Source organism: Cornus florida, unplaced genomic scaffold, assembly GCF_030987335.1.
Source record: "Cornus florida cultivar Cherokee Brave unplaced genomic scaffold, ASM3098733v1 CherokeeBrave_3.0.0_Hap2_Chr03, whole genome shotgun sequence".
NCBI lineage: Eukaryota > Viridiplantae > Streptophyta > Magnoliopsida > Cornales > Cornaceae > Cornus > Cornus florida.
This window is the reverse complement of record NW_026775573.1, coordinates 17,129,340-17,145,788: the sequence shown is the minus strand read 5'-3', so window position 1 is coordinate 17,145,788 and position 16,449 is coordinate 17,129,340. Positions and strand designations below refer to the sequence as shown.

The following is a 16,449-nucleotide window of genomic DNA, read 5'->3' as shown; positions in this document are numbered from 1 at the left end:
AAAAAATTCAAAATCAAAATTTAAGACATTAGATTTGTCAACATGTATCTGTACCTCATGACTAAAAAAATAATAAAATAAATGTGTCCGCATTTTCTATATTATTGCTTTGGATTAATCATATCTAATTTTTATTTTTATTTTTAAATTTTTTTTTAACTGCTGCTACCGGTGGTCCGGTACATCCCTTTCTTTTTCTCCGTGGATGCGATTCAATTTTATCCAATCCTATCTTTGTAGAGAACGAGGATTTGGCAATAGAAAGCAAATTATTGAATCATATTATCATATAGGGTCAAAATTGCCAATAGAGATCAGTTTGTATCTGAAGAACATGTAATATTTGACAGCTAACATGATTCCATCCCGAATGTAAGTTCGCTTAATCACTTAATTATATCGATTCGAATTAACATGATAATTAAACGTGGTCTATTTAACTTATCAATTTATTTATAACTAAATTAATTAAATGTATCATATAAAAATAACCCTTCAATTTATTTATAACTAGATTAATTAAATGTATCATATAAAAATAACCCTTAAACGTGTTGAATAAATATATCACGTTCATATAAAAAATAATTGTCTTTTTATGTTCAATGTGTTATATCACTATCAAGTCTTGACTTATTTATGTAATATTGTATTATTCTTATAATAATGGTGTCACGTTTTTGTTAAATTTCCTTGATATAAAAGATAATCATACCGTATTTGTATGGATCCATATAACAATATACTTATACTACACGATACAAACACCGCCAATACGAATACCGCGACTCCTAAATTCTGAAGTTAAATGATGTTTCCAAGGCCATGTTGAATTAAATAACCATAGCCACCACCAAACAAAAAAAAACATAAAAATTGAGTGTCGTATGGTTGCTTCGTTCAGTTCCTTGACTTTAGTAATATCACTTTATCCGTTTAACACTAAAGAGGAGTGGAAAAGCTTAGAGAGATAAAATAGAGAGAGGAGCGAGAGAGGGATGGCAATGGACTCTGATTATGGAGCTTTCATGGAGAAATTGATTCTCCAACCAAGCTCTTCATCTCAGGAGCTTCCATTGAATGGCCTCACCTTTGCCGTTAAAGATATGTGAGTTACTTCATTTTCAGCTCTTATCAAATTATATGATTCAATTAATTCAATTCTGTGATTTATCTCATAATTGCACTGTTTAATTTTTTTGGATCTCACTATAATCATTTTTTCTGTATGATTCCAAGCTCATACACCAATATCACGAAATGGGTACTCCTTTTCTTTTTTAGATTACGAATATATGAACTATACATGTAATAATAATCTCATTTAGCATGATTGAACTATTTTTTCTTACAATATTTGAAGATTATCAATCTTTTCCACTTATTTTATTTTATTTTATTTTATTTTATCTGTTCCTGTTAGGAATGAAAAGATATGAAGTGGGTTAACCCCTTTTTTTCGGTTTCTGCTCATATATAAATTTCATTCATTGGTTTTAATATTTGTGTGTAGTTAATTTATGTGTGTTATCTATTTTAATGTGAACTTTGGAAGCAGATTTGATGTGGATGGATATGTGACTGGGTTCGGAAATCCGGATTGGGCACGGACTCATGAGGCTGCTACGACAACAGCTCCGGCAGTGTTGGCCGTCTTAAGTGGAGGTGCCACATGTGTGGGAAAAACTGTAATGGATGAAATGGCAAAGAGGTTAGGGTCAAAGACCCAATTTTGTTACATTCCCTTTTTCTTAAGAACTTATAATCTTGTTTGATGGGGCATTTGGATAACATTATTGTGCATTCTGAAGTTTGTGTTTATATATGACTAGTGTGACAAATTTCACAACCTTCAAAAACTGTCACAAATTAATTTTTATCGATTATTAATTTTAATATATTGAACACAATCTGATCATATTTTTTTATAGCTAATGAATCTACTTTGAAGTTTGAACTTCCAAAATCTCCTTAAAAGGCATATGAGAGATGAGTACATTGGTAAATGCTCGTTCTGCAAAGGAAAGCGGGATTCAGTTTTAGCAATCACTTTTTGCTAAATAATGCTGGAGTTTAGGTTTAAATGCAATTCACCCCTCCAAACACCCTGAAGAGGTGAAACTCGAATTTGATAATGGCCTTTTACCCTAACCGATATTATTGATAATCACTATAGATGCAAATGTATTTTAGTAATTCATACTAATTTTTAATTTATTTTCTGTTTTTTTTTTCCTCCCACCAAGTTGTTTCAATGTTTGTTTAGAAAATTGTGAACATAAGGTTGGGGACAGTTGTTAAAGTTAATCTAAATTAAATTTTGTGGTTGTGGAAGATCATAATCATGATGAAAATGAGGAGAATCAATGTACAGGAGAATGGGTTAGAAAGTTCGCCAGGGTTTGAGAAATTGCCCAAAACACAACCAAATGGGGATCATACTCGTGGCTGACTAACATAGAACAGAAATTTTGATCAAGAGAAAATGTATAAGGATGGAGAATCATGTAGTGATTCCTAAATATGCTGGTCATGTTTTTGCATCTTACAAGCCATGAGTCATTGGAGTTGATTTAGGTTAGATTAGAAGATATGAGAACTGCCATACCTATAAGTGATCAACAATTCAGGTTCTCTCTGTTCTGATAATGATAGCATAAGAAGTAGAGGATGATCTGCCCAAATAAATCACAGGCAGGATCAAGGTTGTTTTGGATTTCGACCTTAATATGACATATTCGTTGCCGATATGGCTGACAAAAATCATGAGAATGATGATTTTGACAACTCCAAAGAATATTATTAATATGAAAATTCTGAGCCTATGATTTGCAAGAAAAATTGGAAGAAATTAGTGGAAAACTCAACTACTCAAGCAAGGGTTGAAAAGTGAATTACAGTGCAGTTGAGAAATAGTTTTTGCTTGTTTTAAATTCCTCATTTTTTTTATTATTATTATTATTATTATTTTGTAGCCCAATAGTTCCTGTTTGCTCTTTCATTAGTGATTTTCTTTAAAAAAAATGATTCAGGTCCTTGCCAAACCCCCACCTACAAGGTGTTCTAATTTGGATATGTATCTGATGGAGTCTACATCTTACGCAGAGTGCACAAAAAAAAAAAAAAAAACAAAAAAACAAAAAAAAAAATGACACTGATAGAACAAGATAATGGCACTTAACGGAGAGGCATTTAGAATTTTTACATGAAATTGAAGCAGTGCCATTTTTCTATTTGTTATGCTCTTGGTTTTTTTTCCTATTCATTATCTAAATGGATCTTTTTTCTTTTTTCCTTCAATAGCATCTAATGATCATTTGATCAAGCTTGCATCTGGTAAAACTGAATTCTGTTTAAGATTCTTATGAAAGGGATCACTTGATTTTGAATTGTCCTTTGCTTCTTTGTAGTGACCTCAATTGTTTTCTTAATCCATTCCAAATATTGCTTTTTGTGCATTCAAATTGGGATTCCAGCAGCTTATGAGGTGCTTTAGGCCCTCGCCCAGTTCTTCTTGCATATTCTTGTAAGTTAAATAAAGAAGTTTATTTTCATTTTGCAGTATAAATGGAGAAAACAAACATTACGGGACACCAATCAATCCATGTGCACCAGATCGTATCCCTGGAGGATCTTCTAGTGGATCTGCAGTTGCAGTCGGTGCAATGCTTGCAGATTTCTCCCTGGGTGAGGGTTTTCATTACTGGATAACTTTGGTGGTTTTTAGTAGATCCTTCTGTAATTGAACAAAAAGGTCCCATCTATTGCAGGTACTGACACTGGAGGAAGTGTAAGAGTTCCTGCAGCATTCTGTGGGATTTTGGGGTTTCGCCCTTCTCATGGTGCTGTTTCAACTACTGGAGTTATTCCTATGGCACAGAGTTTTGACACAGTAGGTGAGGAACCATCTGGATGGTGAAATTATAATCAGCTGCATGGCTTTTACAATTTTTTTTTTTTTATTTAGTGGGAATTCAGCTCTGCCTAGAAAAGCCTATATGCAATATATGAGCCATTTAATGTTCATTTAGGTGCAATGGTTGAAAAATATTCAAATATCTTGGAACTGAAAAAGTGAACCTTTCTTGTAAAAATTGTAATTTAACAGGTCGAATGGGTGGATTTTCCTTTTCTTTTTTCTTTCTTTATTTTTTTTTTTTTTGAAAAGGGTTACTTTTAAATCTAGCAGGAAGAACAATAATATATTTTTCAAACATTTTGGCTGCCTGGAGGCTTACTGGACTAACTAAATTTAGACTATATCAAGTGGAGGAATGCTACAGTCACTATCCAGCAATACCTCTCTCTGACACACACACACACACACAGTTGTGGTGACATGAAGCTTTATAATTTTAAGTTTCAAGTCATTCTTTTTAACACAGCAGTTCTTTTCCAGGGTGGTTTGCTAGGGATCCTGTGATCCTGAATCGAGTTGGACGGGTACTATTACAATTTCCTGTCCTGGATCCTGTGAAACCTAGTCATATTATTATTCCGGAAGATTGTTTCAAGCTTCTAAGCATTCCAATTGACCGTGTGACTAAGGTTCTTGTGCAATCAGTTGAGAAGTTATATGGGGGTAAGTGGTTGATTTTATCATTGTGCTGCCAGTTGACATTCGGAGTTTATGCACCAGATAGAAACAATTATCTGATATCGATTTCTTTTTTCCTGAATTATCTGATATTGATATTTATTTTTTCCATTACATGTTTGTACACCAACCCACCTTTAAGAATGACATTAATATAGGAGTATGTGAATCTTATAAAAGGAAAAGGTAAACAGTGATAGCAATTGCTAAGAAGTTAACCCCCTTTTTCCCCCTGGTAGTATGCTATATAAGATAGACTCATCTCAAATGCATATTCAATATTTGTGGATCTACCTTACTTCGTTTGTGGCACAGGTCATATGGTAAAATATGCAAATCTTGGGAATTATGTTAAGGACAAAGTTCCAAGTTTGAAGCATTTTGAAGGAACTGAAACTCAAGATTATAATATACCATCCCTGGTAGCTCTTTCAAATGCCACGAGGTTGCTTCAAAGGTGCAGATAATAGAACAAAATTTTTAATTGGCTTGGATGTTATGCTGATTAAGCTTTTGGCTTGTATGATATATATATATATATATATATATATATTAGTCAGTCTTAGCGTCTAACAAGATGCTTTTTCTTCTCATGTTGACTTCTAAATCAATTACCTTTTCAAGTGTAGGAATGAATTCAAAAATAATCATGGTGAATGGGTCAGTACGGTAAAACCTGATTTAGGTCCAGGAATAGCCGACAGGGTATGGGAAGCCGTTAGGACAACAGACGCGCATATTGATGTCTGCTACACTGTGAAGACTGAATTGCGTGCTGCTCTCGCTGATCTCCTAGGGGTACTCTCTCTCTCTCTCTCTAGTAATGTCTCAGAAGATAAAAACTTTAATTTTGAAGTAATTTCACATTTTAAGATGGAATTCTGGGTTTCATTTTTTAAAGTTGGTTTGAGCTTATGGGTAACAAGAGGCCAATGTAGTTGTGGATGCTGTGGCTAATATTGGACATTCTGTAGCAGAGTATCAATATTAGGAAAGACAGATTTCCTATTCATTATGTAGTGAAAATATAATTAGGAGTTTCAGGTTTGGCTTTTCCTTATATTGTTCGTTGCTAGTGCTTTCTATTTTGCCATTTGATTGTCTTCTCAAGAATCTTATGTATATATATGTAGAATCGCCTGTTTTTCTATGCTGCTAATCTGAACACCATATCTTTTTTATTTTTTATTTTTTATTTTTATTTTTTTATTGAATAAGTGCAAGAAACACCCATTTATCCAAAATTGGACTTCGACGTTCCACCTTATCATGTTTAAGCTACCTACCATTGGTGTCTAGACACCAGAGTAGTCTTACAAAAGAAGGCACCTCCTTCGCGAGGTTATTAAAGATGAGATTTATGCATAGAAGTAGAGATTATATCATAGGTTATAACTTCTGCAGTGGAATATTTGTCCTCTTCATACAGTTAATCATAATCGCTGTGATTTGAAAGTGAATGAGATGATTCGATTTGTCATTGATTTTCTTCCCTAAAATTTTCAAGTTTCTGTGAATGGTTTAATAAACATATCGTCACTGCCCTGAATGTTCTTTTTTCTTTTTCTAATATTACTGTCCATACTCTTACAACTTGATTGAAGTACGAAAATGTAAAGCACAACTTAATGAGTCATTTGTTCTAAATTTTACCCCTTGGTATGCTTTTTGGAATATAATCATATAGGATTTTGGCATCCTCGCAATACCTACAGTTGCTAGTCCCCCGCCAAAACTACAAACAGAGGCAACTACCCTGGAAACATATCGTACCCGGGCTTTTAGCTTGTTGTCCATTGCTGGAGTATCTGGATTTTGCCAGGTTCTCTCTCTCTCCATACTTGATTACCATAAAAGTAGTACTTCGCTGCTCTCTGTCTCTCTCTCTCTACTCCATAGTTGATTACCATAAAAGCAGTAATTAACCGCTTCTGAAAATTGTTCAATCTACAGGTGAGCATACCATTAGGGATGTATGATAATCTTCCTGTGGCCGTTTCCTTGTTGGCAAAACACGGTTCGGATGGGTTCCTACTGAATGTTGTTGAGACACTATATGGCACTCTCAAAGAACAGGTCGAAATTGCTGAGAATTGAATTACTAAATTTGGCATCGTCATTATGTATATTTGTAAGTTCCGCATCTTGCTACAAGAAATTAAGATTGGCAAAGTTTTTTGTTTTTTTTCCTTCCATGTTTTACATTTTATTGCTCCTTCACACCATTATCTTCATCATTTCTTTCATTTAAGTAGGCCAACACTGCATTGGTTTTATTTCCACGCTGCCTTATGCAGAACCATATAACTCCAGCTAAATGGAATTGGTTCTGAGGCCAAAAGATCTTTAATTTGGTTGCTATTTCAGTGTTCAATTGATATAATATTATTTCATTGGCGGATATGAACTTGACAAGTCTTTGACTGATAAGAGTTTCAAATTCAACATTTGAGATGAAAAAGCACTCGCAATAATCTGACTTGGGACCTGATTATTGCTGCAAACTAAAGCTGCTAAGTGCTAACGATTGCACATTTTATAATATGATGATTACAACTTTGTATAATTGTACATGTAAACATTTTTCCTCAGTTAGTGACTAGGGAGCTAATTTAGGCATAGAACATTCAAAGTCACTAATGCCATGTTTGGTTGCTGAGAAAAACATGAGTTTAAATCTAGAACCTCATCACAATCTCTCAGAGCCCAAACACTTTTTCATATCTGTTCCATACAGGCAAAAATTATGATTTTACATCATTTTCCTTGTGTCGAACATGGCCATGTCTGATAGGTGCCACTGTATGCTTTATAAAATTATGATTTTAGATCATGTTATACTGTATTTTAACTGTGGCCGGCCCGGGATAAAGGCAAGGATGATGATGACTGTAATTTTAACTGTCTTGTAGGAACTGGAATCAGGAAGCAGAGTTTGTGTTAAACAAGACCAATTGCTCTGTTTTTTTTCCCCGGCAATTTGCTACTATTATATTGTGATTCCATCAGTGGAGTTTATATATATATATATATAAAAGTAAATCTATACATACACAGATGTCCCCACTGGAGCATGAATCCTAAACATCCCCTTTGGATAGGAAATGGCTATCAACGGTGAGTCACTGTACTATAAAGTATGCATGACATGGGGTGAAAAAGAATTGATTTTTTCATCCTGCGTCCTGGAAAATGTAGTCCCCAAGTGTTCTGTAAAGCAAAGGAAGAAAAAGTCATATTTTCCATGGAAACAAACAAGCACAGTGGTCATGTAACATGACAAGTTATTATAAAGGATTGTGGTCAACTAAACTTGTTGGTGTCAATGACTGTGGGCTAAGAAATAAGTTGAATAAAAAGACTTTTTCTTTAAACAATTACCATGTCACCTACCCTGAAAAGGACTTAATGGGGGACACAATTGTCAAGGGAACTTAGCATTTCAGATTCAGTCTTATGAAATTATATTGAAGTAATATATTGCTATTTTCTTTCAGAGAAAGTGGCTATTCCAAGCACCCTCTCTTTGAACAAGAATCTCCATCCCCCCAAAAATAAAATAAATAAAAGGAAAAATCAATTTTTGATTCATGTACTTTTAAAAATATATATATATATATATATAAATAATGATAAGAGTGAAGTTGTTGAACTTTCACAAACTCGACTCTACTCATTTGCAACCATAATAATTGACACCATTAAGAACAAAGGCAAAAGAGTCATCAAAGTGGCCATTTTCATTTGACACTCACACTGAAGACTATGGACAAAGACTAATAAGTCATAGTAAGAATTCACAATTAAAATTAATAATATTTAATAACAATGAATCAATGATAATGAGAGGTTGGTGGGCTTCCATTTTATTGAACTGTTGAAGTCATACTTGGAGGGCCGAGGATTGAGACAAGCCCTTTTAAGGTCCTAGTCCAATCCATATGGTATATTTATTTATTTATATTTTGAAAATATTATAACATGAGACCGGTCCTTACAACCAATTAGATGTTAGGACCATTATAATAATATTATGGATAAGTAGTAGGTGAGCCCACCAAGGTCAATCGCCGACGAGGTTGGCAGGCGTATTTGCATATATGACGTTTTTTTTTTTTTGGTTCAATTTTCTTTTTATTTGTCAAACATTCACACTTTAAACGTTAAAAACATGTTTTGTCAGAAAAAAAAAAAAAAAAAAAAAACACACACACACAATATCCACCGTCCTCACATATTCCACTCATTAGTTTAATTATATATATATATATATATAATCCTTCTGTAAGATACAGAGTATTAATTTTATAATCAAGTAATTTTAATGTTAAAAAGTGTTCGATTGTGCGAAACAACAAGTGCAATATATTTTTACAATAACAAAAATTTCGTACAACCAATTATCAACCAATCAAGTTGCATCTCTGAGTACCATTTTTTTTTTCTTTTTCGGAAGGCAGTAGATACCATTTTTCAACTTCAATAAGATGCCATTTTTCAACATCATCATGTTTAGATTTGATGTTTAAGAATAATTGTCTAATTGGTAACCATCGTATCTGAAAAATGTTACCAAATTTTTTTCATGGAACATGTCTCTAATTTAAAACCAAACACTGCTTTAGTATAACAAACAAACCAACAAAAACTAAGTCCAATTAGTTTTCAAGAATTCTAAAAATTCAAAAGATTTATTTGTTTTTTTAAAAAATTAGTCTATCTATTTTCATTTGACAAATTTGAAAAAAAAAAAAATTATTCAAACAAATTTCCGATTTACTTTAGAAGCACAAGCTATTTTTTATTTACCAAAACTATTTATCCTTTAAAGCCTTTTTCTTCTCCTTTATTTATTTATTTATTTATAATAAAGATTTCTGACAGTGACGTTGCTTTACTTCTCTGTGACCCAAAGCATTATTAATACTGGATTGAAACAAACAAAATTAAGAATTTCTATTCTCTCTCCGCCCATCCGCAGTTATATACGACTCTCTCTATTATATATATACACACCAAATCTGAGAGAGAGGTCAACTAGCAGAGCAAACAAGAGAGAGTATGGAGGTGAAAGCAAGAGCTCCCGGAAAGATCATACTCGCCGGAGAACACGCCGTCGTTCACGGATCAACGGCCGTCGCTGCCTCCATCAATCTCTACACTTACGTCTCCCTTCGCTTTCCCACTGCTTCTGGTGCGCCCAAAGAAACTAACATTTCATCTCTGTACTTTATGTTCTAAGTCACTCCAATTTTTTCTGTGCTTATTGTTGTTTGATTTCCTTCATACGTGTGAATCCTTTGATGGGATTGATTGGTCAAAAGTGTGATTTCTGGATACCCTTTTAACCAAATCTTTCACTAAGCTCTAAATTTTGTGATTTTACTTGTTTGTTGTTGTGATTCGATTTTGAAACTTTTGGTAATTGTTGCTGTTTATTTGATCATTTCTCAATTGTTGCTTGCTTTTGCTACTTGAGTATGTATTTGTGTGTTAATTAACCATTGTAGGTGCTTATGAGGTGATGAATTTGGAAAAATGTACCAATGATTACTGTTTGTTTGATAGACTGGGAAAAAAAATTCTTAGAAAGAGTCTATGATTTAATTTTCCTTTTAACGCATTTGGTAGAGAATAAAATTCTAGAAAACTTTGTTTTGGAACTATATACCAATTAAACGAACATAACCTCTAGAAAATGCAGCACAAGGTGGGGTTTTGTATCATAGCATTTGGTATCTGCCTTAGATTGAAGTAGAATAAACCTCATGACAACCGTTAATGACCTCTTTGGGAAGAACTTGTGTTTTATGTTCCATAAATATTAAAGAATCGATACTTTTAAGGATCTTTAGTAGTATTAAGTGACTGAAGTCCTTGAATTTCAGTGAAGTTCTAAAATATGTTCTTCAAAACAATCGAATGTAAATATAGTTTTTGGGATATACGTATACTTGTGGGATTTGGGTGCCCCCTAAATTTGAATGGCCTAATTTACAATTCCATAGTTTTTGAGAGTTTATTCTCTTCATCTTTGATCGAGTCATTTCAAGAAACTTTTCCCATAGGGTGTTCTCACAATAACTTTGCCCTTGGGGAAAGTGCTATAACTCAAATTTCAACAAAATTATTTTTTGAAAGGAAACTAGAGTAACATTTAGTTATCTATTCTCTTCTCTTTTAGTAATACTTGTTGTGGTTCGTTGATGTTGGGGTTTTATATTGTTCTTTTATATATATATATTTTTGAGCAGGAAATGACGATACACTGAAACTCGAACTCAAAGATTTGTCCCTAGAATTTTCATGGCCGGTTGGAAGAATTAAACAAGCGCTCCCTGACTTGGATAGTTGCCTTGCTTCATCACCCACATCATGCCCACCGGAGACTATGAAATCAATTGCAGCTCTAGTTGAAGAACAGAATATTCCAGAGGCAGAAACTGGGCTGGCTGCTGGTGTTTCAGCTTTTCTCTGGCTATACACCTCTATCCAAAGGTGTTTAATCAATATTTGAATCTACTTTATAACCTTTCTTTCCTAATTTTTCAAAATTACTGATTTAGTTCCTTTTATTTATCAGGTGTAAACCTGCAAAGGTAGTTATCACCTCTGAGCTCCCATTGGGCTCAGGCTTGGGTTCATCTGCTGCACTTTGTGTGTCACTCTCAGCTGCCCTGCTCGCTTTGTCAGATTCTGTAAATCTTGATTTCAGCCATCAAGGTTGGTTAATGTTTGGAGAGAGCGATCTGGAATTGGTGAACAAATGGGCTTTCGAAGGTGAAAAAATAATCCATGGGAGGCCTTCTGGTATAGACAACACAGTAAGCACATATGGTATGTGATCTTGTATAGTAATTTCCAAATGCAACTTAATTAACTACAGTTAATAGATAAGAAGTTCCCTAAATATTTGAAAATTTCAGTACAAATTCAAAAGTTCCTCGCGACGCAAAATTTCATCTATTTTAATTCTGATATAGTCAACTGACCTGACCTAATTGGCTGAGAAATAGCTTCTGAACATGATTTGTTGATACCTTTTTTTTTTTAAAGCTTACTAATGCAAGTGGGCTTCAGAATTCAGATATATATGCAATTAATGAAATTCCATTTAACAGGTAATATGATCAAGTTCAGGCCAGGTGATTTGACACGGATCAAGTCCAATATGCCACTCAAAATGCTCATAACTAACACCAAAGTTGGGAGGAATACAAAGGCATTAGTTGCTGGTGTTTCAGAGAGGACTCTCAGGCATCCAAAAGCTATGGCAGCTGTATTTACTGCTGTTGATTCTATTAGCAATGAACTGGCTACTATTATCCAGTCTCCTGTTCTTGACGACCTTGCTATAACTGAGAAGGAAGAGAAATTAGAAGAATTAATGGAAATGAACCAAGGATTGCTTCAATGTATGGGGGTCAGCCATTCTTCAATAGAAACTGTGCTTCGAACAACGTTGAAATACAAATTAGTTACCAAGCTGACAGGAGCTGGTGGTGGAGGTTGTGTTTTGACATTATTACCGACCCGTATCCATTTCATTATTCTGATTTTTAACTGTGCCTTCATTCTATTGTTTTATTATTATTATTTTTTATTTTAAAATTCTATCTTCCATATTTTGAATATCCTATGATTCTGGTTAAGTGGCATGCTTTTAAATTATTTAGGTGCACCTTATTTTACATGGTTATGCTTTCTCGCCCTTTTTGCCCTCATTTACATTTCATTTTAGTCATGGCTGTTAGAACCAGTTGTTGCCTCAGTAGGCTTGTTAGGCAGATATGAAGTTTTCCCAAATATCCACTTTGACTGGTTGATGGTGTCTTATCTGTAATCAAACATAGCGGGAGATTAATATGTTTGATCGAAGTATTTCACCATGAATGAGTTCAAATTTCCTTTAATATGTTTGATTGAAGTCTCCACTTTGTAACTAGAGGGGATCTAAAAGTTAAACGGTGGTGTTACGTGCATTTGACTTAATGGGTTGGCCATGCATAATGTGATTTGTGGATACATTTAGCATTGTCATTTTAGTTAAATTGCCTACATCTGACCCTCCCCAGACCCCGCAATGGCGAGAGACTTGTTCATTAGGTTTGCCCTTTTATTTTAGTTACATTACTTATTTGATTGTAGCATTGTAACCTACACAACCAGAAGGTAAGGCATATAAGATTAGGGAAGTTATTAGATAAAGCGTAAAGTCTTAACTAATTTGGAGATCTTTAGAAATTGTTGTATTTGGTTTTACAGTCATATGCTAAACCTTTTGGCTGGATGTATAGATAGAAATGTTCAACAAACTCAGGGATGGAGAAATTGTAAGGAGAGAGGAAGAATAGTGTACGAAGATGAGGAGGTCAAGAGTTCTATCAGAAAAATGAGAAGAATAAAAGATGAAAAATTTAGAGTAGGTGTCTTTTAGAACTTAAAAAACTAGCAGAGCCTTTGGTATTGGAAATCCAGAGTATGAAGATGATTTGAGCATTACATGTTAAATACAATGATTATGTGAACTGCAAATTATTCGTTGACTAAAATTTTCACCCTTCCTCATTTTATCTTTAAAAATAAGATCATAATCTATGTTACTAAACTAACATATAGAATGGGACACACTACATTTTTTTTCCCCCCCGACTAGTGCTGTAGAATTTTAGTGCACAAAACAAAGTGAAGATACGGATTTTAATTAGATCAATATGTTATTGCAGTAAGGTTTGGATTAAATAGGACTTGCAGAAATTTGGTGAATTGAGCTCATAGGAATTCCATGGACATCCAATTTGAAGTGCTTTAGCAGAGGGGGTTTGGCTTTAGGGGCAGAATTCTTGCCCAGACATGCTCCGCAATGCTAAAAGGGAAAATAAGAAAACTGAAGTGATCAAAATTTAAATAAATTTGAGGAATATAAAATGTTTTTTTTTTTTTTTTTTTTTTTTTTAACAAGCTTTCAGATCTGGACTAACATGATCACATGAAAATTAATTTTCATATCTATATGCTTGAAATTTGATTGTCTTTCAAAGGTTTCCTTGACTATATGAATCAGTATTATCAGAAACAGTAGTGGATAAAGTAATTGCTGAACTAGAGTCCTGTGGATTCCAATGCCTGATTGCTGGGATTGGCGGAAAAGGCACGGAGGTCTCTTTCAGTGGTTTCCCTTGATTTTTCTTGGTGTCAGCATTTTAACATTACCCAGATCAGTCTCGTTTAAAGGATCAGCATTTCAACATTACCTGGATCAGTAATTCTCTTTCGTCAAATAATGACATGAAAATGTATACTTTCATGTCATTCCCACACTGCAATGCTCTGTTTACTATTACTGTCTGTACACTAACTCCATTGTATCTTTATTGAAGTTCTCGGAGTCTTATTAGTACTTCTGTACTTGGCATTCTATATTTCTGTTTGAAATAACTGTGAAAATTTGTATGGCTTCTGGATTATCTACAGATGCTATTTTGTTATAGATGATGCTATTTGGTCTCATTTCTCTTGTATTGTAATTTAAAAGATTATAGTATGATATTCATACGCAAATATCTTCATAATTTTTTATGTTTTATGTCGAGTGGGACTCGATTACAGTGGCGTAGTCAGGAATTTCCTTCAGTGGGGGCAATATTTAACGCAATAATGTGTATATATATAATTTTTACCAAAACAATATATGTAAAAATTAAAACATTGATTCATAATATTTCTATTCAGTACATTCACAATGATTTTTTACATTATTCATTGTTGTTTCAAAATTTAATTCATTTAATTAAATATACTAAAAAAAAAAATTCATATTCAATGAATCAAAAATAAGACATGAAAAAGAAAATAAGACAATTACCTAATTGTTCTAATATATCACATATGTAGAAAAATTAAAATAACAAATCATGATAACCAAATCTAACCTTATAAGTTATAACTAGATAATTCATTCCATCAGAAAATTTGATAGAGTTGAATATTTGATTTCATTGATTTGGGCTGCAAATAAATTAAAAAAAAATTCGAAGTTTTATTTAGAGAATAGTAATTAATAACACAATTACACAAACTAAATTTAAGTCCTAAAATAATTTTGATAGTAATAACTAATTATTTTTCTAATTAAAATTATAATATCAAATAAAAATCGTAAAATTTAGATGATAAAAAAAATATATCAGATTACCTGTTTACCGCACTGCATTGAGTCTCTGTCTACTGGTAACTCCCCTTGCTTTGTTTGGATTGTGGAAAATGTTTGTAGACCGAAGATGTAATGGAAACAATTTATTTGTTTGTGATAAAGTCAAAAGTATGATAGAATATCTTGATGATTTTTTTATTTTATTTTTATTTTTATTTTTAAGTGGAAAAGAATATAATATTTTGGAAAAGTGAAAAAAATATCATATTTTCTAAAAAAGTATAAATTGATAGATAATCGTGGATGAGCATTTGGTTTTATATATATCTATACATGCACTTTAGAGCCTTTTGGTTATATATATTTTATATATACGTGTGTTGTTAAATTTTAGAGGAGATAATTATACAAATATAAAAATCTTTCCATACAAAATTTTAAAAGATTAAAAATTCAGTGAGGGCAACTGCCCCACGCCACTGCTCGATTATAAAGGATTTTCAACTTCAGTAGCTAAAAATAGCCTTGCGGTAAAGAAAACCTATATTATCCTATTCAAGTCTGTTAGTTTGAGTGGTATTACCACATGTAATTCTTTTCTATTAAGCCAATGCCACACTCTTATCTCACAATCACTACTAGTATTATTGCAAATTGTGGTTTAACAAAATTTACAATAAACATTAATAGAAGGCTGCAAAAGCTACCTGTTTAAAAAGAGTGAAGATGACTTTCAGACATATATTTTTACTATTTGTTCTTTAAGATTATCACATATAATTTACATTACTAAACTGACATACAGAATGGTTGCTGTACATTTTTTCCCCCTTGATCAGTGGTATATAATTTTAGGGCACAAAACAAAGTGAAGGGATGGATTAATTATATCAATATATTATTAATACTGCATAAATTTGGCTTTTTAGGGACACAATTTTTGTCTGGTAAGGCACTCTGCAACACTAAAAGAGAAAATAAGGAAAAAATAAAAGTTATCATCAGCATTTAAAATAATTTTGAGGAATGTAAAAAGTTGTGTTAATAAGTAGTTGCTTCTTCATTAGTACTCTGGAGCCATTTTCTCATGCTTTTTAGAGTGAGTCGTTAATTTTTATGGTTGGATTTCCATTTCATTAACAGAAGATACTTCTACAATCGGCTGACTATTTGTAGGATCCATCACAGCAATGTAATTTTAGGAAAGTCAGGTCACTACACTCCAGTCTTGATATATATAATTCTCATTCCATTCAAAAAAAAAAAAAAAAAAAAAAAAAAAATTCTTCTTTTTATTAAAGTACACACTTTCTCTCAACCTCTCACTCTAGAAGCCTTCAAATGGGTCATCTATGTTCTGAAAAAAAACGAAAAACAAACAAAACAAAACAAATAAAATTAAAAAACCAACCCAATAATCCGTTGGGCCGGTCCAAGTTGCACCCTCTAAGAGTAGGTCCTCTATAAATTCTTCAGATTCTTTTATAAATTCTTCATTATCTACGTCACCTGGAGGAGCAGGAATAATATCTAACGCAGTAGTGAGCGAGTGATGTGAGGCATCATGTGAGTCCGGATTCATCTCATCTCCCTGGTGACTAAGTTTCTTTAAAAATTCTTCATTTTCCTTATCTACGTCACCAATGTTATCTGAAGGAGGATGAATAATATCTAAGTCGTAGTGACCGAGTGACGCGAG

The 16,449-nt window shown here is 33.1% G+C and overlaps 2 protein-coding genes across 2 annotated transcripts; both read left to right on the top strand.

Annotated features, from left to right (window-relative positions):
- The first annotated feature begins 870 nt into the window (after positions 1 to 870).
- LOC132299720 (amidase 1-like) lies at positions 871 to 7,974 on the top strand. The gene is made up of 10 exons (XM_059796505.1): positions 871 to 1,108; positions 1,559 to 1,711; positions 3,563 to 3,687; positions 3,771 to 3,896; positions 4,400 to 4,582; positions 4,913 to 5,054; positions 5,227 to 5,395; positions 6,285 to 6,419; positions 6,551 to 6,728; positions 7,510 to 7,974. Exons 1-9 carry the CDS (start codon positions 999 to 1,001, stop codon positions 6,692 to 6,694), a joined length of 1,287 nt encoding a protein of 428 aa, XP_059652488.1. The 5' UTR covers positions 871 to 998; the 3' UTR covers positions 6,695 to 6,728; positions 7,510 to 7,974.
- Positions 7,975 to 9,543: 1,569 nt separating this feature from the next.
- LOC132299719 (mevalonate kinase-like) lies at positions 9,544 to 14,107 on the top strand. Its single transcript, XM_059796504.1, has 5 exons — positions 9,544 to 9,791; positions 10,852 to 11,095; positions 11,181 to 11,434; positions 11,719 to 12,132; positions 13,662 to 14,107. The coding sequence occupies exons 1-5, from the start codon at positions 9,659 to 9,661 to the stop codon at positions 13,778 to 13,780; spliced, it is 1,164 nt and encodes a 387-aa protein (XP_059652487.1). The 5' UTR covers positions 9,544 to 9,658; the 3' UTR covers positions 13,781 to 14,107.
- Positions 14,108 to 16,449: the final 2,342 nt, after the last annotated feature.

What these genes read in the sequence shown, in the direction of transcription:
- LOC132299720 (XM_059796505.1), top strand. Translation starts at nt 999, where the DNA reads ATGGCAATGGACTCTGATTATGGAGCTTTCATGGAGAAATTGATTCTC. An exon ending in AGTTGAGAAGTTATATGGGG is followed by an intron (nt 4,583 to 4,912) that starts GTAAGTGGTTGA and finishes TTTGTGGCACAG; the next exon opens with GTCATATGGTAAAATATGCA. An exon ending in CTCTCGCTGATCTCCTAGGG is followed by an intron (nt 5,396 to 6,284) that starts GTACTCTCTCTC and finishes ATAATCATATAG; the next exon opens with GATTTTGGCATCCTCGCAAT.
- LOC132299719 (XM_059796504.1), top strand. Translation starts at nt 9,659, where the DNA reads ATGGAGGTGAAAGCAAGAGCTCCCGGAAAGATCATACTCGCCGGAGAA. An exon ending in TCGCTTTCCCACTGCTTCTG is followed by an intron (nt 9,792 to 10,851) that starts GTGCGCCCAAAG and finishes ATTTTTGAGCAG; the next exon opens with GAAATGACGATACACTGAAA. An exon ending in CAACACAGTAAGCACATATG is followed by an intron (nt 11,435 to 11,718) that starts GTATGTGATCTT and finishes TCCATTTAACAG; the next exon opens with GTAATATGATCAAGTTCAGG.